The sequence below is a fragment of the Coregonus lavaretus genome, assembly GCF_964263955.1.
Source record: "Coregonus lavaretus genome assembly, chromosome: 2".
Taxonomy (NCBI): domain Eukaryota; kingdom Metazoa; phylum Chordata; class Actinopteri; order Salmoniformes; family Salmonidae; genus Coregonus; species Coregonus lavaretus.
Window position 1 is genome coordinate 75,024,358 of NC_139989.1, and position 23,341 is coordinate 75,047,698.

At 45.2% G+C, this 23,341-nt stretch overlaps 1 protein-coding gene across 1 annotated transcript in view; it reads right to left on the minus strand.

Annotated features, from left to right (window-relative positions):
- Positions 1-23,141, minus strand: part of LOC311141240 (NLR family CARD domain-containing protein 3-like) — a 230,725-nt gene extending 207,584 nt beyond the window's left edge. The window contains exons 1-6 of the mRNA XM_084176503.1: positions 22,867-23,141; positions 8,853-8,969; positions 5,087-5,171; positions 4,729-4,957; positions 2,725-4,522; positions 2,284-2,457 (exon numbers count right to left, since the gene is read on the minus strand). Of these exons, the coding sequence (XP_084032629.1) occupies positions 2,284-2,457; positions 2,725-4,522; positions 4,729-4,957; positions 5,087-5,171; positions 8,853-8,969; positions 22,867-23,129 (2,666 nt within the window). The 5' untranslated portion in view covers positions 23,130-23,141. The remainder of the gene's footprint in view (positions 1-2,283; positions 2,458-2,724; positions 4,523-4,728; positions 4,958-5,086; positions 5,172-8,852; positions 8,970-22,866) is intronic.
- Positions 23,142-23,341: the final 200 nt, after the last annotated feature.

Below are 23,341 nucleotides of genomic sequence, written 5' to 3' on the forward strand. Positions count from 1 at the left end.
TGTGTGTTCAGTTTGTGTGTGTGTGTGTGTGCCCAGTGTGTGTTTCCAGTATGCGTGTGTGTGTCCAGTGTGTGTGTGTGTGTGTGTGTGTGTGTCCAGTGTGAGTGTGTGTGTGTCCGTGTGAGTTTGTGTGTGTGTTTCCAGTTTGTGTGTGTGTGTGTGCCCAGTGTGTTTGTCCAGTGTGTATGTGTTTCCTTTGTGTGTGTGTGTGGGGCCACTTTGTGTGTGTGTTTGTGTGTGTGTCCAGTATGTGTGTGTGTGTGTGTGTGTGTGACCAGTGTGTGTGTGTATGTGTCCTTTGTGTGTATGTGTGTATGTGTCCAGTGTGTGTTTGTCCAGTGTGTGTGTGTTTCCAGTGTGTTTGTGTGTGTGTTCATTGTGTGCGCTTGCATGTGTGTCCAGTGTGTCCAGTGTATGTGTGTGTGATATACACTGATACACGTGCACACATAAACACTGGATGGACACACACACACACACACACACACACACACACATACACTGGACACACACACACACACACACACACACACACACACACACACACAAACACACACACACAGTCTTTATATAACTTAGTCCAAGTGGTGGTCAGAATGTTTGTCTTAACTAGCCTGATAACTCCAACATGTCTGATATGAACATTGACATAAACCCTCTACATACTTGAGTTTCTCCAGTCTGCAGTGTGGATCCTCCAGTCCAGCAGAGAGCAGTCTGACTCCTGAGTCTCCTGGGTGATTGTAGCTCAGATCCAGCTCTCTCAGGTGTGAGGGGTTTGACTTCAGAGCTGAGACCAGAGAAGCACAGCCTTCCTCTGTGACTAGACAGCCTGACAGCCTGCAAAGAGTCAAATCATATTAAAACCACACTGCTATTCTTTGGTGGTCAAAATAGTGGCAGTATATTTTTTCAACATTTGCAGATACATCAGTGTCCTGAAACCTGCCATATCTATTCATGAATGAATGTATCATTATTAGGAACTATCATTATATTGCTTGTAGAGAGAAACATGTATAGTACAAATATTTGAGTAGACTGACCAGAGCAGTTTAAAAAGCAGTATCAGTCAAAAGACAGACAGTGAGGTATCAGATTTAGATTGTATTGAGTATACAGTCCACACCATATCTATTTTGACAGTGAAGATAACATTTTAAATGTGGCTCTGTACTCCAGCATTTTGGATTTTAGATCAAATGTTTCATATGAGGTGACAGTATATAATGTCACCTTTTATTTGAGGGTATTTTCATACAAGTCTGTTTCACCATTTAGAAAAATAAAAGCCCTTTATGTATCTAGTCCCCCTGTTTGAAGAAGTCATAAGTATTCTGACCAATTCACTTATAGTGTATTAAAGTAGTCAAAAGTTTAGTATTTGGTCCCAAACTCGTTGGTTGCATTTGCAGTTTGTTTTGGTTGTGTTTTGGGTTATGTTTTGTCCAATAGTAACTGAATGGTGGATGATGACTGGAGTAATTTTCTGTCTAAGTGAGTAGATAACATGTTTCTAAACACTACTAAATGAATCCTGATGATTCCATGATTAATAAAAATCATGAATGAATCATGAATAATAATGAGTGAGAAAGTTACAGAGGCTACAACAAAACATGCTAACCTCTCACCATTACCAATAACAGAGGGGGAATGATCCTTGTTCCTCTGTAACTTTCTAATTCATCATCATTCACGATTCATTCATGATGATTCATAATCATGGTAGCATCCACATGAATGTAGAAGTGTTCAGAAACATATTCTATTCTTACTGACAATACAAGTGAAGTGACTCCAAAATGACAGGACATTATTCACCATTCAGTTTCTATTAAGAAAAACATCATCTAAAACACAACCAAGACAAACTGCAAATGCATTCAACAAGTTTGTAGAATCACAAGCTTGATGTAATCACTGCAGGTAAGGAATATGGGACCAAATACTAAATTTATGACTACTTTAATACAATATAAGTGAATATGTCCAAATTATTAAGACTTTTTCAAATGGGAGAACTAGATACATAAAGTGCTTTCATTTCTAAACAGTAACACAGATATGTATGAAAATACTCTCAAATAAAAGGTGACATTCTGTACTGTTGCCTAATATGAAACATTCTATCTCAAATCCAAAATGCTGGAGCATAGAACCAAATTTAAAACTGTAAGCTTCACTGTCTTAACACATATGGTGTGGACTATGTGTGCCTGGTAAACACATGTGGATCTGGTGAACAGTTATCACTTGTTGACCAACTACAGGAATACTGACCTCAGAGTCTCCAGTTTACAGTGGGGATTCCCCAGTCCAGCAGAGAGCAGCTTCACTCCTGAATCCTTCAGGTCATTGTTACTCAGATCCAGCTCTCTCAGGTGTGAGGGGTTTGACTTCAGAGCTGAGACCAGAGAAGCACAGCCTTCCTCTGTGACTCCACAGCCTGACAGCCTGACAGAGAGATCATCATGATTTCACAAACACAGTTAATTTAACACCAGTAGTGTAGAAGGACAATGGCAGATGCATTTGGTTTATTCTCTTAAACAACATATAGATTCATCTTCAGTCTCCTAGAATTGTATGGTCATATTGTTATACTAATGTGAAAATCAATGCATTTATTCAATATGTTTTTTAATAGAATATTATATACATATTATAATACATATTTTACTCTAAACTTAATATTTCTTTCTGATGATTTTATGTACTCACAGAGCAGCTCTGGAGGCTTTGACCACTGGCAGCAGCCTCAGAAGACCTTCCTCTGATCTGGAGTATTTCTTCAGGTCAAACACATCCAGCTCCTTTTCTGAAGTCAGCAACACAAAGACCAGAGCTGACCACTGTGCAGGTGACAGTTCTTCTTCTGAGAGACTTCCTGATCTCAGGTATCGTTGGATCTCCTCCACTAGAGAATGGTCATTCAGTTCATTCAGACAGTGGAACAGATTGATGCACCTCTCTGGAGAGGGATTCTCCCTGATCTTCTCCTTGATGTACTTGACTGTTTCTTCATGGCTCTGTGAGCTGCTTCTTGTCTTTTTCAGTAGACCTCGTAAGTGCTTCTGATTGGACTCCAGTGAGAGGCCCAGAAGGAATCGGAGGAACAGGTCCAGGTTTCCTGTCTCACTTTGTAAGGCTTTATCCACAGCACTCTTGTAGAAGGTAACTTTACGCTTGTGTCTGATCCTCACAGAAAAGTTGCTGGACGTTGATCGAGGTTTGGCCATTAGATTCTCATTGTTGTTGATGAATGAGAGGAACACATATACAGCAGCCAGAAACTCCTGAATGCTCAGATGCACGAAGCAGTACACCTTGTCCTGGTTCAGCAAACATTCCTCTTTAAAGAGCTGTGTGCACAATCCTGAGTACACTGAGGCTTCATTGACATCAATGCCAGCCTTGCTAAGGTCTTCTTCATAGAAAATTAGATTGCCATTCACAAGCTGTTGAAAAGCCAGTTTTCCCAGTGACAGAATGCTCTCTTTATTCCAGTGTGGACCTGTCTCTTCTTTCCCAAGATACTTTTCATTCTTCTGTTTGGTATGAAACACCACAAGGTGTGAGTACATCTCAGTCAGGGTCTTTGGCATCTCTTCTCTCTTGTGTTTCAGCATGTGTTCAAGGACTATTGCAGAAATCCAACAGAAGACTGGAATATGGCACATGATGTGGAGGCTCCTTGATGTCTTTATGTGTGAGATGATTCTGCTGGCCAGGTCCTCATCACTGAATCTCTTCCTGAAGTACTCTTCCTTCTGTGGGTCATTGAACCCTCGTACCTCTGTCACCTGGTCAACACACCCTGAAGGGATCTTATTGGCTGCTGCAGGTCGGGTAGTTATCCAGTGGAGAGCAGAGGGAAGCAGATTTCCCTTGATGAGATTTGTCAGCAGAACATCCACTGAGGTTGACTCTGTGACGTCACAACAGATCTTGTTCTTCTGGAAGTCTAGGGGCAGTCGGCACTCATCCAGACCATCAAAGATGAACAGAACTTTGTACTTGTCGTAGTTGGAGATTCTTGATTCTTTGGTTTCCATTGAGAAGTGATTGAGAAGTTCAATGAAAGTGTGATTGTCCCCTTTCATCAAATTCAGCTCCCGAAAAGGGAATGAAAATACAAATTGGACATCCTGATTTGCCATTCCTTCAGCCCAGTCTAGAATGAACTTCTGCACAGAGACTGTTTTTCCAATGCCAGCAACTCCCTTTGTCAGCACAGTTCTGATAAGTTTGTCTTGTCCAGTTAAGTGTTTGAAGATGTCGTTACATTTGATTGCAGTCTCTGGTCTTTCTTGTTTCCTGGTTGTTGTCTCAATCTGTCTCAGCTCATGTTCATTATTGACCTCTCCTGTTCCACCCTCTGTGATGTAGAGCTCTGTGTAGATCTTATTGAGAAGTGTTGGGTTTCCTTGTTTAGCGATCCCCTCAAATACACATTGAAACTTCTTCTTTAGATTAGATTTGAGTTCACGTTGGCAAATCACAGCAAGCTCATCTGAATCTAGAAATAACACAGAGGATATTCATATTACATCTGTTTTAATGCCTACAGTATTGTGGGACTTGTTATAAAGTTTGATGAGGTCACTAGGTGTTGTGTTAAGGCTGCTACAATATCATTGAGTTACACAGCTACTTTAGCTGTACTTTAGCTACAGCTTTTAAATGTTCTAAAACAGCATTCAACATGAGGCAGACAGCTCTTACTTTTCTCCAGTGTGTCAGCAAGCTCCTTCTGATTCATTTTCCTCAGGACGTGCAGTGTGATCTTCAGAGCCCCCTCTCTGGCACTGCTCTCCTGCTTCTCCTCTTCAGCATCCACCACTTCCTTATCCTGCTTCTGACTCTCAAAGCCTTCTGGGAGTTCTGGACTAAGAATCCTCTTGAACATCTTCAGCTCGTTCTTCACAAATGTCATAATATTCTCTTCAAGCAACTGAAATAAATCAAGTAAATAAGTTATGCAAGAGACTAAATGCTTTCTCATTAACACATTAATGAACGATTGACAGAACAACTTTACTTAAGGTAAACAAAAACAAATGTACATAACATGACCACATACACTGAATATGGAGGCCAGGTCTGTTTGATGAATCTGGGAAGACTGACCACTGAGAATCTCTGACTCTGATCTCTCCTGTTGGTTTCTGTGGACAAAACATCAGATTAGATCTCCTCATCCAGGGAGTGCACACACACACACACACACACACACACACACACACACACACACACACACACACACACACACACACACACACTCACTCACTCACTCACTCACTCACTCACTCACTCACTCACTCACTCACTCACACTCACTCACACTCACTCACACTCACTCACACACACACACACAGGGAGGGAATGTTGTGTTGGTTTAATATTGTTTAAGGACTATGAAAATGGAAAAAAGGATTAGCCTATGGATTATGAAAACAACAAAAATAAATGGTAAAATGGGAGAGTGTCACGATCGTCTGAAGGAGCGGACCAATACGCAGCGCGTGGAGTGAACATGATGACTTTATTAAATTAAAGCAACCACGAAAAACAACAAATGACGATACGTGAAGTTCAAATACTGATACAGACTAACAGCAACACGGAAACACTGGAACAGGAACAATAACCCACCAAACAAAGGAGAAAACACACAGAATATATATGGCTCCCAATCAGAGATAACGAGCCGACAGCTGACACTCGTTACCTCTGATTGGGAGTCATTAACCAATCACCACACATACAAACAAAATGAAACTCACCCATCCCCAACACCACCAAATGAGATACACCCTGGCTCACATATACAAGTCCTAGAGCCAGAGTGTCACAGTACCCCCCCCTAAAGGTGCGAACTCCGGGCGCACCAACATCAGGACTAGGGGAGGGTCTGGGTGGGCGTCTGTCCATGGTGGCGGCTCTGGCCCCGGTCGTGATCCCCACCCCACCACAGTCACAACCTGCTTCGGTAGCCTCCTCCCAATGACCACCCTCCAACTAACCCCACCTGGACTAAGGGGCAACACCGGACTAAGGGGCAGCATCGGCCTAAGGGGCAGCACCGGGATAAGGGGCAGCACCGGGATAAGGGGCAGCACCGGGACAAGGGGCAGCACCGGGACAAGGGGCAGCACCGGACTAAGGGGCAGCACCGGACTACGGGGCAGCACCGGGCTAAGGGACAGTACCTGACTAAGGGGCAGCACCGGACTAAGGGGCAGCACCTGACTAGATGGCGGATCCTGGCTGGCTGGCTCTGGCGGATCCTGGCGGGACGGCTCTGGCGGATCCCGGCTGGACGGCTCTGGCGGATCCAGGCTGGACGGCTCTGGCGGATCCCGGCTGGGCGGCTCTGGCGGATCCCGGCTGGGCGGCTCTGGCGGATCCCGGCTGGGCGGCTCTGGCGGATCCCGGCTGGGCGGCTCTGGCGGATCCCGGCTGGGCGGCTCTGGCGGATCCCGGCTGGGCGGCTCTGGCGGATCCCGGCTGGGCGGCTCTGGCGGATCCCGGCTGGGCGGCTCTGGCGGATCCCGGCTGGGCGGCTCTGGCGGATCCCGGCTGGACGGCTCTGGCGGATCCCGGCTGGACGGCTCTGGCGGATCCCGGCTGGACGGCTCTGGCGGATCACGGCTGGACGGCTCTGGCGGATCCCGGCTGGACGGCTCTGGCGGATCTCGGCTGGACGGCTCTGGCGGATCCCGGCTGGACGGCTCTGGCGGATCCCGGCTGGACGGCTCTGGCGGATCCCGGCTGGACGGCTCTGGCGGATCCCGGCTGGACGGCTCTGGCGGATCCCGGCTGGACGGCTCTGGCGGATCCCGGCTGGACGGCTCTGGCGGATCCCGGCTGGACGGCTCTGGTGGATCCCGGCTGGCGGAAGGCTCTGGCTGATCACGACTGGCGGAAGGCTCTGGCTGATCCTGTCTGGCGGAAGGCTCTGGCTGATCCTGTCTGGCGGAAGGCTCTGGCTGATCCTGTCTGGCGGAAGGCTCTGGCTGATCCTGTCTGGCGGAAGGCTCTGGCTGATCCTGTCTGGCGGAAGGCTCTGGCTGATCCTGTCTGGCGGAAGGCTCTGGCTGATCCTGTCTGGACGGCTCTGGCGGATCCTGGCTGGCTGACGGATCTGGCTGTTCATGGCTGGCTGACGGGTCTGGCTGCTCATGGCTGGCTGACGAATCTGGCTGCTCATGGCTGGCTGACGGATCTGGCTGCTCATGGCTGGCTGACGGATCTGGCTGCTCATGGCTGGCTGACGGATCTGGCTGCTCATGGCTGGCTGACGGATCTGGCTGCTCATGGCTGGCTGACGGATCTGGCTGCTCATGGCTGGCTGACGGATCTGGCTGCTCATGGCTGGCTGACGGATCTGGCTGCTCATGGCTGGCTGACAGATCTGGCTGCTCATGGCTGGCTGACGGGTCTGGCTGCTCATGGCTGGCTGACGGATCTGGCTGCTCATGGCTGGCTGACGGATCTGGCTGCTCATGGCTGGCTGACGGATCTGGCTGCTCATGGCTGGTTGACAGATCTGGCTGCTCATGGCTGGCTGATGGTGCTGGCTGGGAGGCTGGCGGTGGAGGCGGACACCAGCCTCGGATAGCAGTCATCACCTCCAGCAGGGCGGCTCCCATCTGCAGGAGCTGCTCTTTCTGGTCCCGAACCTGAGCTTCCAGTCTAGTATGGGCTGCGTCGGCTCCTGCTGATTCCATAGCAGGTGTATGATTCTGTCTGGCGGAAGGCTCTAGCGGCTCCTGTCTGGCGGAAGGCTCTAGCGGCTCCGATCTGGCGGACGGCTCTGAAGGCTCATGGCAGACGGACGGCTTTGCAGGCTCAGTACAGACGGGCGGCTTATGCAGCGCTTGGCAGACGGGCAGTTCAGACGCCCTAGGGCAGACGGCAGACTCTGGCCGGCTGGCGACGCACATCGTGGACCTGGTGCGTGGAGTAGGAACAGGCCGGTCCATACCGGGAACACACACCAATGGCCTTAACTGCGGATCAGGAACGGGCCGGACCGGACTGGTAACACACTTCAGTCTCTCATGCCGTGCCACAACAACTTCCCTCCTTCCACTCGCCAATGGCTCCCGTACTCCGTTAGCCTTCTCTCCTTTTCTCCCTGTGGCAGCCTCCTGCTGCCCAGCTGCCCAAGCCATGTGCCCCCCCCCAAAAATTTCTTGGGGTTGCCTCTCGTCCTTCCGACGAAAAACCTGCTGCCGCCGTTGCTCCTCTCGTCGTCGCCTCTCCACCGTCTCGCTCCATGGTCGGCGATCCATACCGTCCAGGATCTCCTCCCAAGTCCAGGACCCTTTACCGTCCAACAGTTCCTCCCATGTCCAGACCCTTTGCTCCTGGACGCGCTGCTTGGTCCTTTTGCGGTGGGTTATTCTGTCACGATCGTCTGAAGGAGCGGACCAATACGCAGCGCGTGGAGTGAACATGATGACTTTATTAAATTAAAGCAACCACGAAAAACAACAAATGACGATACGTGAAGTTCAAATACTGATACAGACTAACAGCAACACGGAAACACTGGAACAGGAACAATAACCCACCAAACAAAGGAGAAAACACACAGAATATATATGGCTCCCAATCAGAGATAACGAGCCGACAGCTGACACTCGTTACCTCCGATTGGGAGTCATTAACCAATCACCACACATACAAACAAAATGAAACTCACCCATCCCCAACACCACCAAATGAGATACACCCTGGCTCACATATACAAGTCCTAGAGCCAGAGTGTCACAGAGAGGAGAAATGACTAGAGACAGTGTTGTTTAACTCACTGACCATGACCCATGAGTTCTTCTTACCTTTGTTCAGTAGAAAAGTCTCCCTCTCTAAACTCTATAGGTTGATGCATAGACCAGTCACTCTTCATGGACACACAGCTGGGTACAGGGGAGGCTGGTCTCTCCTGCTTGATTGGACTTCAACACAACAGAGACAAATATTACATCTCTCATCTACTCTGAGTTCAGATGGGGAAACATAAGAAGAGTTTCATTCCAAAATGCTATATATCCATTTTCAGAAATGTTCATAAATTAGCTTTTATTATTTGAAGAAATTATGAAAGATATTGGTGTGTGTTTTCAGTAGCTAATCATGGTATGGGATTGTTCAACGACAGACATGTATTTGTTTAAAATCTATCACTTGATGGTTTCATTTCAGAGAGACAAATAATCATGTTTTTTTGCAAAATGCTATATCTGCCTCACTCTCAGAGAAATAAGTAGTACTGCTAGGATTTAAACAGTAATAATATATATCTGCCTAACTCTCAGAGAAATAAGTAGTACTGCTAGGTTTTTACACAGTAATAATATATATCTGCCTAACTCTCAGAGAAATAAGTAGTACTGCTAGGTTTACACAGTAATAATATATCTGCCTCACTCTCAGAGAAATAAGTAGTACTGCTAGGTTTTACACAGTAATAATATATATCTACCTCACTCACAGAGAAATAAGTAGTACTGCTAGGTTTTACACAGTAATAATATATCTGCCTCACTCTCTGAGAAATAAGTAGTACTGCTAGGTTTTACACAGTCAAATGTGGCCGACCGGCTCGATTCGAACTTATTTAGCAAAATTTGAAATTGTGTTTTTTTACATTGGATAAAAGTAGAGACTCAGCTAGAAAAAGGTATATCATACACTACAGTTGAGGAACAATGGGAAAGTAATTATGCTTTGAAAGATGATAAACTTGTGACCTCAATTTTGAGAAAATGGCCTTTGAAAGTTTTAGTACAATTACTGGAGAGCTCTTCTTTATCTACAGTGGTGTTACTTTGGCAGATAATGTCACCCATCTAAATAAATAGTTTTTTAAATATATATAGTTAACTAAATGTATGGTGTTTTTGGTTTATGTCAGTTTCATTGTTTGTTATGCTATACATGGTTATGTTATGGTTGTAAGTGGTAGAATTAACTAGAAAATGTCATATTAAAAAATTAGGAGTAATTACTACTTTAGTAAGGCTATACTTTATTCAGTACTACTGCAGTTGCTAAATAATTCCAATAGATGGTAGCATAAGACCACAAATGACATTTCAGAAGGTTAGGTTAGTTTTCTCCCTGGATACACCACCACTCCCCCTCACAGGAAAACTCCTGCACACGCTTTTTACTGTCCCTTTCCACACTGCTAACGCAAGAGGAACGACTGAAAAAGCATTTAACAGATTACTGTGAAATAATATAATGATGATTCATGTTTATTATTACCTGTTTTATGCTCATGTTTAAATGATACTTGATTACTATAACGATTATCAATAAGCCTGAACATTAATTTAGTCACCTCTGGTCGAGAAAAACGTATTTTCCTAGTACATTCATTGTCAGATTCATCAACCAGCAGCGAGCACTCTGCCTTCTAGCACAAGCGGGGGGCATGTTGAGGTACATTTGCTAACCGGGAGGGTTGCATGATGTAATTCATTGGTGGGCTGGAAGACGCACTCTTGCCTTATCTATTCCGAGGTTGTTTAATTGCAATATTAGATATTTAAAAATGCATGTATACTAGGGTTGAGGTTGGAGCATCTGGCTAGTGATTATTTACCAGGGGTTCAACACCTGCTATAGTCACTATTTAATTGCTCTTCCAAAAGCATCACAGGCCTAATACGAGATATATAGCTAACTTCAGTAATGAGTGACCATTTCAGAAAATCATGGGACATATAGTATTTGGTTGCATGCTATTTTATGTCAATCATATTGCTGCTTGTAGCCTATAATTGATGCTTCGTGGTCTTATGCTGCCATCTATTGGAAATATTTAGCTATTAAAAGTTATTAATTCACGTACAGACATTGGTGAGGCAGCTGAGAAATGAAGTGTATTAGATCAGTCTCAAACCTGCCCCACGCCAATTGCTGGACTTTGACACAGAGGTTACTAGGTCACCCAATTCAAACCACATTTGAAAAATAAAACAAATGTGTCTTATTTATCAAGTGTTCTGTCTTGCTATTATACATATAATAAAATAACAACAAAATAATCAAAACACTATTTAATACTATAATTGTATTTACTAAGATAATATTATTACTAAAATAGTTTCTAAAAGTGTTCTAGGCTACCCTACCCTAGAATTAGGGGTTAGGGTTACGGCTAAAATATGTTATAAGTAGGGTAAGATTTTCTGTATAGCACTTTGTGACATCTGCTGGTGTAAAAATGGCTTTATAAATACATTTGATTGATTGTTAGGTTTAGGGTTTTATGGCAAAAAACAGTATGGGTTTATAGCTCTCTTGCACCTCCCTTTGGCCATATGTGGGTACTACATAACTAATTCATGACATTTTTTACATTTACATTTAACATATTTAGCAGACGCTCTTATCCAGAGCGACTTACAGTTAGTGAGTGCATACATTTTCATACTGGCCCCCCGTGGGAAACGAACCCACAACCCTGGCGTTGCAAGCGCCATGCTGTACCAACTGAGCTATATGACACTTGCTAGGCTCATAATCTGAGGTAGCAACTGCATCAGATCTACAAATCCATTAGCTAGACCACCCGATTAGACAACAATCACCCCATTATACCCATTTGGTTTGCAACTCAGTGAACCAGCGCAGCATTCGCTCTATTTGATGCCTACGAACAAAGATTTCGTTGCATATCAAATTACCCAGCAGCCATTTAGAAACAACAAGTCATCAAAACAATTTTTATTTCTTAATTAAAAAATGTATTCTGGCTGTTTAAATCGGCCACATCTTGAAAAAGAGGACAGGGACATGCGTTTTGCTTAGATGGTACACTTTTTCTTAAAACTAATATGGTTAACCATGACCAGAAAATGTTTAATGTTTGATGGCTATCCTTCAGCCATCGCCTCTTAGACTGTGGCTCACCACAACATGTACTCTGGTGAACAGTGTGCGCGTTCACCAAGTAGCCGTAACCTTGTTAATAATAAGTTACCTGAGGTAAACCTACAGGGTTAACGCTCACTAAGTAGCCGTAACCTTGTTAATAATAAGTTACCTGAGGTAAACCTACAGGGTTAACGCTCACCAAGTAGCTGTAACCTTGTTAATGAATAGGCGGTGCCACAGAGCTCAATAGAACTAATAGGAGCTGGTAGGGTGAAAAATGACCTAAAATAAGGCCTGTTTTTTGGCGATTACTTCATAACCAGGGACAGAAGGTAATATTATGGAACTTGGCTCCATGGCGGATGCAATGAACTAATTTTATCAGAAATAAACGTTGTAAAAAATGTCACTTGAGGCGCCCCGAAAATAATATTCAGAAGTTCAGTCATTGGACACAGAGGGGTTAAACACTAAAGTTACCGTCCATCTAGTGAAGAGAGGAGAACCGGACAGAGGCCAATATCCGTCAACGAGAGAGGGAGAAGCCCTCCACGGTATTTAACAGGTGGAAGAAACAACCCGGGAGCTCCATCGGTCCACAAGAAATGCAGGCAGCCGGTGATGATGTAGTGGTAGCTAGGATAACTAGGATGCTGCTGGTAGAGTAGCTAGCTTAGCTAGCTGTACCGACTAGCTTGGCTAGCTAGCAGGTCGTTCGTCTGTCCCTCGAGGATGATGACGAATCCGGTGAACCACAAGATGAAACAAGGATAGCGAGTGAAAAGGATCTGGCTACACTCATACTGTCACTGACCATTACGCAAAAAAGCAAATTGAAAAATAAATTTCGGTGTCTCAACACTGTAACAAACTCCGTCGTTATTCCCCAACATCACCTCAGTCCACTCAGCGCGTAACTGGACAATATGCTTGGCGCCAAACCGTACTTGGACGCGGACAGTTCCAGAACGCGGACATGAGCAGAGCCACACAATACATTTACATTTACATTTTAATCACTTAGCAGACGCTCTTATCCAGAGCGACTTACAGTTAGTGAGTGCATACATAACCCAGTCTTTACACTGGCTTACATTAGTAATATTCATTTATTTATTTTTATATGTAAAAGAAACATTCAAAGTTATTTTATAACAATATTTTGAGATCTGGGCCCATTTCCAAAAAGCGTCTCAGAGTAGAAAATGTGTCATATAAGTGCTGAGAATTAAGACATTTTACACTTATGGGTATAAATTAAAGCTATGCATGAAGTCTCTAGTCCCACCTAGTCGGCAGATATATAGGACACCTCATGAGCTGTCCTAACCAGTTAAGAGTTAACAGCAGGTGTCTTGATAATACTATAGAATAATGCAGCAAGTCAGTTGGGCATGGCTATAAATAATAATAATAATAATATGCCATTTAGCAATAAATTGGGCAATTGAAGGCATCTAGGGCGAAATATGTGTTAGATGAAAATGAACATTGTATGCAACGTTGTAGGCAACATTATTGACAAGGGACTTGATGCCTACAATGTCAAAGCTATTTAGAGTTGTTAAACGAGTGTGAAGAGTGTGTTGGTATAATGGTAATATTGTCAAAATTCCGCTTGTAACAACCATCAGAATTGGTTAAAAAATATATGCATTCCATTATATTAGGCAATAATGAAGAGTAGGCAAAGTGGTCGTGTGGTGTGAAAATTCTATCAAATGTCTTCCATTGAGGATGCCTTGTTCATCTCGCCCGGGCAGAGACTAAGGTGTGAGCTTGTTTTTCCCAGTTATTTTTATTTTTTAAATTCTGTTCACGCCTACATAAAATTATCAATATTCAACTTTTTATTTTTGGTCCAGTGGATGATTGGTCTGTGGCCTTGACTGTCTGTGAGTGGTTGCATTTCTCCACCCCATCCCTTAACTGTTTACAGGAACAATGGTGAGGTGTTTGCTCTGTCCCTATACTATAGATTGCCCTTTAACCTTTTGTAGCCTTCGTCCTGGTGTGTTTAACTTGTCTAAAGTATGGTATCTTTAAAGTTATTTTTTATTTTTTTATTTTTTTATATGTATTATTTGTATTTTTGTCTAGTTGAGTATATTCTTTATATTGCTTTGTCTTGTCTGTGTGTGTGTAAAACTTAATAAACAGAGTTCTATGAGCAGAGTTAATAATAAAACTTAATAAACAGAGTTCAAATGTCTTCCATTGCAACGAGTCCAGTCAGGGTGCTGCAGAACCCCTGCAGTACCTCCACTGACCCCGGATTGAGAACTCCTGATTTAGCAGATACTCTAATCCAGAGCGATTTACAGTAAGTGCATTCATCTTAAGATAGCTATTTATTTTGTAAATAAAATTAATAAATTCTTTATAAAATTGTCATCTCACCTCTTGGCTTTGGTGTCATGTTCCCCAGAGAGACGCATTTTAGAGGCAGGGCCCCCCTCCTCTCTCTCCCCAGAGAGACACATTTTGGAGGCAGGGCCCCCCTCCTCTCTCTCCCCAGAAAGACTCATTTTAGAGGCAGGGACCCCCTCCTCTCTCTCTCCAGAGAGACTCATTTGAGACCACTGACCCCTAAACAGAGATGCAGCATGTTGGTTGTGGTGAACACAGTGACAACTCATTCTAGAATGTAAATTGTTCTCTTTTACTCATGATCTCTTAGAAATAAAACATTTACTAACAGACATATCCAAACAGTCAGGTGATTTAATTTAATCACATGAACATTGCTACATTCCTCAACAAGAAATAAAACATTGTCTCTCAAACAGAAGAAGGAACTAACAAAGAGTCACTAACAACAACCAAAACGAAACAGGTGGTTTTAGGAGGGGTTCTGAAAGACACTCATGGGGGTGTCCACTAGTGGTGGGAAACAGAGGCTTTCTGAACGCTTTGGGGCTTTCACCAAATTGTGCCGAAAATTCATTGGATAGATTTGAGTGCTAATAAACAACATTTAGTTAGAATGTGGGGTTCGCTTTTTTCTCCAGGTTCACTATGTTTTGAAAAACGATGCATATGTGATGTTATGTGGGCAGCTTGTCTCTCCCTTTTCTGTTTCCCTTCCTCCTTGTTTTGTCCCCTCTTTTTCTGTTGTATCTGTATGTGTGTTTGTCCCCTTTATGTGGGTGTGTCTGGAGTGGATCAGGGGGCGTGCTCAGGATCTGCCTCTCCTGTGCAGCTGCGGGTTGTTTCCAGTGATTCCTGCCTACGCAGCTGCATCCTATTCTCTCATCAACCTGCACTACTTATTCCTGGGCATGGCTCTCCACCGGCGCCAGATCGTTGTTCTTACCAGAGCGGTAACTTGGCTCACCAGTAAAGTTATTTTGTCTTTGTCTTCAGCCTGGCTCTCCACTCACCTTAACCTGTCGTTTGTTTTGTCTTTAGTTTCGGACATACCTCCCAACCTGCCTGCCTTCCTGCCTGTCGGTCTGCCTGCCTGCCTGCCTGCCTGCCTGCCTGCCTGCCTGCCTCAGCCTCTCCTTCCTCCGGAGCCGACTAGCCCACTCTGTTCCTTTACTTCAGTTGTTTTTGGACTAAGACAATTTTAACTTTTATTAAATATTTTTGTTTCTTCCACTCCCTTTGTCGTGTTTGTTTCTCTGAGTGCTGGGTTGAACCATAGCCTAACAGAACGATCTGGCCATGGACCCAACAGAGAAACAGCACGGGGCAAACAAAGACAGCTTCCAACAAGCTATCCAGGCTCAAGGAACGTTGCTAGGACAGCATGACCAGTTGATTCGGACTCTTGTGGAAGATAATCATCAACTGCTGAACCAGGTGACTCAGTTAACTACACACGTCTTTAAATTGTCTGTTATCAGTTCTCCATCTCTCTCTGACCCCCAGTTTGATGCACCCCAAGTTGTTTCCTCGGACACTAGGCAGGCTTCGTTCCGTCGGGAACCCCCTGTCACGTCGCCTGAACCGTTCAATGGAGAATTGGACAAGTGCCGGGGATTTTTGCTTCAGTGTGACTTGATTTTTCGGCAGAGACCACTGTCGTTTTCTACTGATTCATCTAAGGTACATTATGTTCTGGGGCTGTTAAGAGGGAAAGCTCTGGTTTGGGCTGAGGCTGTGTGCTCAGATCAAACTTTGACTGGATTGACTTTTGCTGATTTCTCTGCTAAATTGAAGACTGTTTTTGACCATCCTGACCATGTGGGTAATTCCTCCAAGATACTTTTTAATTTGAGGCAGGGTTCTAACAGTGTGGCAGAGTACTCTATTGAGTTCTGGACGTTGGCAGCGGACTCCAAGTGGAACAATGTGGCACTTCAAGGAGCATTTCTAAACGGTTTGAATGAAGCCATTAAGGATGAACTGGCTGCTCGTGATGAGCCACATGATTTACATTCTCTCGTTTCCCTGTCCATCAAGCTAGACAATCGGTTGCGGGAGAGGCGTCGGGAGAGAGGCGATCGGCCACATCTAGGAGGACGAGTTCCCCAGCCTTCAACCACTCGAGTCTCGCCTCTCCGGAGTCGGCAGCTTCTTGTTCCTGATTCCATCCCGAGCACAGAGGAGGAACCTATGCAAGTGGGTCGAGCTCGACTACCTCCAGCAGAGCGGCAACGGCGCCTCCAGGCGGGTGAGTGCCTGTACTGTGGAGCAGCCACACACATTCTGGCTACATGCCCTAAGCGGCCAAAAGACAAGGCTCGCTCGTAACGGTGGGTCTACTTGCGAGCCCAGAGTTAGATCCTGAACCCATCATTCCCCGATTACAAGTACCTGTAACCTTACGTTTCCAGAGTCATTCCCTGCCACTCTCAGCTCTCATAGACTCGGGTGCAGAAGATAACTTTATTAGCCACCAGTTCGTTACACAAGCTCGTATCCCCATGGAGCCACTACCTACCCCCATTCGGGTCACAGCCCTTGATGGGCGCCTCCTCGCGGAGATAACTCATCAAACCACCCCCGTTTCCCTAGTGATTTCTGGCAATTATTGTGAAAGCATTCAGCTAAGAGTTATGTCTGGCTCAGCTACCTCCCTAATCCTTGGCTTCCCCTGGTTGGCTCTTCACAACCCACAAATTGATTGGACACGTCACACCATTCTCAGTTGGAGCACTAACTGCCATTCCGAGTGCCTGAGGTCAGCGGTTCCCCCCACTAAGTGTAACCCAACTCCTCCCTCAGCTCCTCTTGATCTGTCATCTGTCCCCAAAGAATACCATGACTTAGCGGAGGTTTTCAGTAAGGACAAGGCTCTGTCTCTACCACCACATAAGCCTTATGATTGCCCTATTGAACTGCTTCCTGGTGCTCCCTTGCCCTCTAGTCGGTTATACAATCTGTCCCGACCGGAAAGAGAGGCAATGGAGCAGTACATTGGTGATTCTCTGGTCTCGGGCATAATCCGTCCCTCGTCGTCTCCTTTGGGTGCAGGTTTCTTTTTCGTGGAAAAGAAGGACAAGTCGTTACGCCCCTGTATCGATTTCAGGGGTTTAAACAACATAACTGTTAAAAACAAGTATCCCCTTCCACTCATCAACTCAGCTTTTGAACCTCTGCATGGCGCCACAGTGTTTTCCAAGCTCGACCTCAGGAATGCTTATCACCTTGTCCGAATCCGAAAGGGAGATGAGTGGAAAACCGCTTTCAACACTCCACTGGGACATTTTGAGTATTTGGTCATGCCCTTTGGGCTTTCAAATGCCCCTGCGGTTTTCCAAGCCATGGTGAACGATGTTCTTAGGGATTTTTTGAACCGTTTTGTCTTTGGATACCTGGATGATATTCTTGTTTTTTCCAAGTCACCCGAGGAGCATGAGTCACACGTCCGTCAAGTCCTTCAACGGCTCTTGGAGAACAAGCTGTACGTCAAAGCAGAGAAGTGTGAGTTCCACAAACAGTCTACATCGTTCCTTGGATTCATAATTGAGAGCGGGCAGGTGAAGGCGGACCCCGAGAAGATCCGGGCAGTGACGGAATGGCCCACACCCACCACCCGTAAGCAACTTCAACGATTTTTGGGCTTTGCTAACTTCTACCGTAGATTCATTAAGGGTTTTAGTAGAGTGGTGGCACCCCTTACAAGACTCACATCTCCTAAAATCCCTTTTCGGTGGTCCCCTGAGGCGGAGCAGGCGGTAGGGGTTTTGAAGGAACTGTTTTCCACCTCCCCCGTGTTGATACACCCCAATACCTCTCTGCAGTTTGTTGTGGAGGTGGACGCGTTGGACTCAGGTGTGGGAGCAGTCCTCTCCCAGCGCTCCCCCACTGACCAAAAGCTTCACCCCTGTGCTTTTTTCTCCAAGAAATTGTCACCCACAGAACGGAATTACGACGTTGGAAACCGGGAACTGCTGGCGGTCAAGCTTGCACTGGAAGAATGGCGGCACTGGCTGGATGGAGCTGAACTGCCGTTTGTGGTCTGGACTGACCACAAAAACTTGGCTTACATCCAAGCCACTAAGAGACTCAACTCACGCCAAGCCAGATGGGCCCTGTTTTTTAGTAGGTTTAACTTTATTCTTACATACAGACCGGGGTCAAGAAATGTTAAACCAGATGCTTTGTCCCGCCAGTTTGCTGACCCTTCGGAGACCAGCGAGCCTGAGGCAGTCCTGCCTTCCTCATGCGTCGTGGCGGCTGTTCAGTGGGAGATCGAGTCTCTTGTGAAGACTGCACTTGCCACGGACCCGGGACCGGGTGATGGACCTCCCAACCTACTCTTTGTTCCCGAGACGGTCCGGTCTCAGGTGTTGCAGTGGATTCACACCTCCCGTTTTGCTGGTCACCCTGGGATGAGACGCACGTTGACGCTGCTTAGGAGACATTTTTGGTGGCCTTCAATGGAAACTGACGTTCGGGCTTTTGTGGCAGCCTGTTCAACCTGTGCTCGGGGCAAAGCCTCCCATCAGTCCCCTTCGGGGCTGCTGCTACCCCTCCCAGTTCCCAGCCGTCCCTGGTCCCACATTGCCATGGATTTTGTCACCGGCCTACCCAAGTCTGAAGGTAATGATACTATACTTACCATTGTGGACAGATTCTCTAAATCTGTCCACTATATAGCATTACCAAAATTACCGTCTGCCAGTGAGACAGCGGACCTCCTAGTCCAACATGTATTCCGTCCCCATGGAATACCTGTGGACATCGTATCTGATAGAGGCCCACAGTTTACTTCCCGTGTTTGGAAGGTTTTCTGTTCTGCTTTGGGTGCTTCCGTTAGTCTGTCCTCAGGGTTTCATCCCCAGACCAACGGTCAAACAGAAAGAGCCAATCAAAACCTCGAAGCAACCCTTCGTTGTGTGGCTGCTCAACATCCATCATCCTGGGCCAAACATCTGCCCTGGATAGAGTACGCCCACAACTCCCTCACCGCCTCTGCCACCGGTCTTTCACCCTTCGAGGTTACCATGGGTTATCAACCCCCTCTGTTTCCTGCTCAGGAGAAGGAATTGGCTGTTCCTTCGGTTCAGGAGAACCTCCGCCGCTGCCAGAGAGTGTGGAGCGACGCTCGGGAAGCATTGCTTCGGACCACCGACAGGAACAAGACAACAGCGGATAGGAGCAGGACTCCCGCACCTGTGTTTCATCCTGGTCAAGAGGTTTGGCTGTCATCTAAGAACGTACCTCTTCGTACCAAATCACGCAAGCTGTCTCCTCGGTATCTGGGTCCGTTTGTGGTGGAGTCCATCATTAACCCCGCTGCGGTTCGTTTGAAGTTGCCTTCAGCCATGAAGATACACCCTACTTTCCACGTCTCCCAACTGAAACCTGTGTCCTCCAGCCTTTTGTGTCCGCCGGCTGATCCACCTCCACCTGTTCGCCTCATTGACGACCATCCGGCCTACACCGTCAGTAGGCTCCTGGACTCTCGGAGGCGGGGTAGGGGTCTCCAATACCTAGTCGATTGGGAAGGTTATGGACCAGAGGAGAGGTCTTGGGTCCCTAAGCGTTTTGTGTTGGATCCTCAGCTGATCACGGACTTCCATCACGACAACCCTGACAGGCCTGGTGGGTCGCCAGGTGGCGACCATTGAGGGGGGGGTACTGTTATGTGGGCAGCTTGTCTCTCCCTTTTCTGTTTCCCTTCCTCCTTGTTTTGTCCCCTCTTTTTCTGTTGTATCTGTATGTGTGTTTGTCCCCTTTATGTGGGTGTGTCTGGAGTGGATCAGGGGGCGTGCTCAGGATCTGCCTCTCCTGTGCAGCTGCGGGTTGTTTCCAGTGATTCCTGCCTACGCAGCTGCATCCTATTCTCTCATCAACCTGCACTACTTATTCCTGGGCATGGCTCTCCACCGGCGCCAGATCGTTGTTCTTACCAGAGCGGTAACTTGGCTCACCAGTAAAGTTATTTTGTCTTTGTCTTCAGCCTGGCTCTCCACTCACCTTAACCTGTCGTTTGTTTTGTCTTTAGTTTCGGACCTGCCTGCCTTCCTGCCTGTCGGTCTGCCTGCCTGCCTGCCTGCCTGCCTGCCTCAGCCTCTCCTTCCTCCGGAGCCGACTAGCCCACTCTGTTCCTTTACTTCAGTTGTTTTTGGACTAAGACAATTTTAACTTTTATTAAATATTTTTGTTTCTTCCACTCCCTTTGTCGTGTTTGTTTCTCTGAGTGCTGGGTTGAACCATAGCCTAACATGTGACTTTCAACGTGGCACCGTCATAGGATGCCACCTTTCCAACAAGTCAGTTCGTCAAATTCCTGCCCTGCAAGAGCTTCATGTTTGTTGATTTATGTAATGGCATATATTTTAATGCTTTATGTCATGTTTTTTATCTATTGAAATATAATTTTGATATAGTTTAAAATTTAGTTTCATGGTCATTTATTATGTTTTCCAGAATCTCCAACCAAATTCTGAGATCAGTCTCTCCAGTACCCAGTCATCTGTCCATGAAGAGTGACATATCTATGGATCATCTTATACATTTTAGTGATAAATCAGGGACCTTTGACCCCAGGTAAGTTACTGGTCAGAATTGATGATATTACTATTGAAGAGGAGAATCTTCTAGATCTGAAACCAGATGTATTTTGTGTATCTGAGCATATCATTTGTTGTTTATGTTACATATTTTAATACACTGAGTGTACAACATTTTTCACAACATTTCCAACGGAGACCATCAGGTTGGTAAGTCATCATACTGTAGCTCAAACCTACTGTGATGACGACCTAACTTTATAATAGTTCGTAGCCTACCTAGCAGAATCTGCCCGTCTTTCTTTCAAAATCAACACATTTATCTGTCTTCTAATGCAGTGGTGTAAAGCACTTAAGTAAAAATACTTAAGTTGGTCACCATAGCAACACCCACCCGTAGTATGCGCTCCAGCAGGTATATCTCACTGGTCATCCCCAAAGCCAACACCTCCTTTGGCCGCCATTCCTTCCAGTTCTCTGCTGCTAATGACTGGAACGAACTGCAAAAATCTCTGAAGCTGGAGACTCTTATCTCCCTCACTAACTTTAAGCATCAGTTGTCAGAGCACCTTACCGATCACTGCACCTATACACAGCCCATCTGAAATTAGCCCACCCAACTACCCCATCCCCATATTGTTATTTATTTTGCTCATTTGCACCCCAGTATCTCTATTTGCACATCATCTTCTGCACATCTATCACTCCAGTGTTAATACTAAATTGTAATTATTTTGCACTATGGCCTATTTATTGCCTTACCTCCATAACTTACTACATTTGCACACACTGTATATATATTTTCTATTGTGTTATTGACTTTATGTTTTGTTTTACCCCATATGTAACTCTGTGTTGTTGTTGTTTTTATCGCACTGCTTTGCTTTATCTTGGCCAGGTCGCAGTTGTAAATGAGAACTTGTTCTCAACTGGCTTAACTGGTTAAATAAAGGTGAAATAAAATCAAATACAAATGTTGCAGGGGTACCAGGTAGTTGAGGTAGTTGAGGTAATATGTACATGTAGGTAGGGGTGAAAGTAACTAGGCAATCAGGATAGAGATTACATCTCCTCATCCAGGGAGTGCACACACACACACACACACAAACACACACACACACACACACACACACACACACACACACACACACACACTCACACACACTCACACACACTCACACACAGGGAGGGAATGTTGTGTTAGTTTAATATTGATTCAGGACTATGAAAATGGAAAAAAGGATTAGCCTATGGATTATGAAAACAACAAAAATAAATGGTAAAATGGGAGAGGAGAAATGACTAGAGACAGTGTTGTTTAACTCACTGACCATGACCCATGAGTTCTTCTTACCTTTGTTCACTAGAAGAGTCTCCCTCTCTGAAGAATAGAGGTTGTTCCATAGACCAGTCACTCTTCATGGACACACAGCTGGGTACAGGGGAGGCTGGTCTCTCCTGCTTGATTGGACTTCAACACAACAGAGACAAACATTACGTCTCTCATCTACTCTGAGCTCAGATGGGGAAACAAGAGTTTCATTCCAAAACGCTATATATCCATTTTCAGAAATGTTGGTCAATTAGCTTTTATTGTTTAAAGAAATTATTAAACCACTACAAGGCTTTATAAAGGTGTCTAAAGTGTGTAATTTCCACTTTAAAATGTCAGACTTTATTTTCCCTGATGAAAAATGTATGAACCCCTACAGAACATATCCCTTAATTATAATCCACCTAAAAATACACATTTGCTGTTGCTGCAGGATTATGTTCCTGCTGTGAGAAACTGGGTCAAATGAAGATATGGCATCTGTAAATGCATTCATCTTAAGGTAGCTAGGTGAGACGACCACGTATCACAGTCAAATATACAGGATACGAACATTACATTCCAGCTAAACAATGGTTTTAAATCACATCTCAAATCTACAATAGTTACATTGAAGGTACCTATTAGTAATCATTTCTGATGAAAAATCACAAATGTGATTTTCTTTTCTCCTATATAGCATTTTCGAATATAAATTCTTAAACAATATTTTCAGCTCACCTCTTAGTTTTGGTGTCATGTTCCCCAGAGAGACTCATTTTAGAGGCAGGGCCCCCCTCCTCTCTCTCCCCAGAGAGACTCATTTTAGAGGCAGGGCCCACCTCCTCTCTCTCCCCAGAGAGACTCATTTTAGAGGCAGGGACCCCCTCCTCTCTCTCCCCAGAGAGACTCATTTTAGAGGCAGGGCCCCCCTCCTCTCTCTCCCCAGAGAGACTCATTTTAGAGGCAGGGACCCCCTCCTCTCTCTCCCCAGAGAGACTCATTTTAGACCACTGACCCCTAAACAGAGATACAGCATGTTGGTTGTGGTTAACACAGTGACAACTAATTATTGAATGTACATTATTCTCTTTTACTCATGATATATATATTCATGATCTCTTAGAAATAAAACATTTACTAACAGACATATTGAAACAGTCAGGTTATTTAATGTAATTACTTTTTCGAGCCCAAACCCGCCCACAAGGCCTGA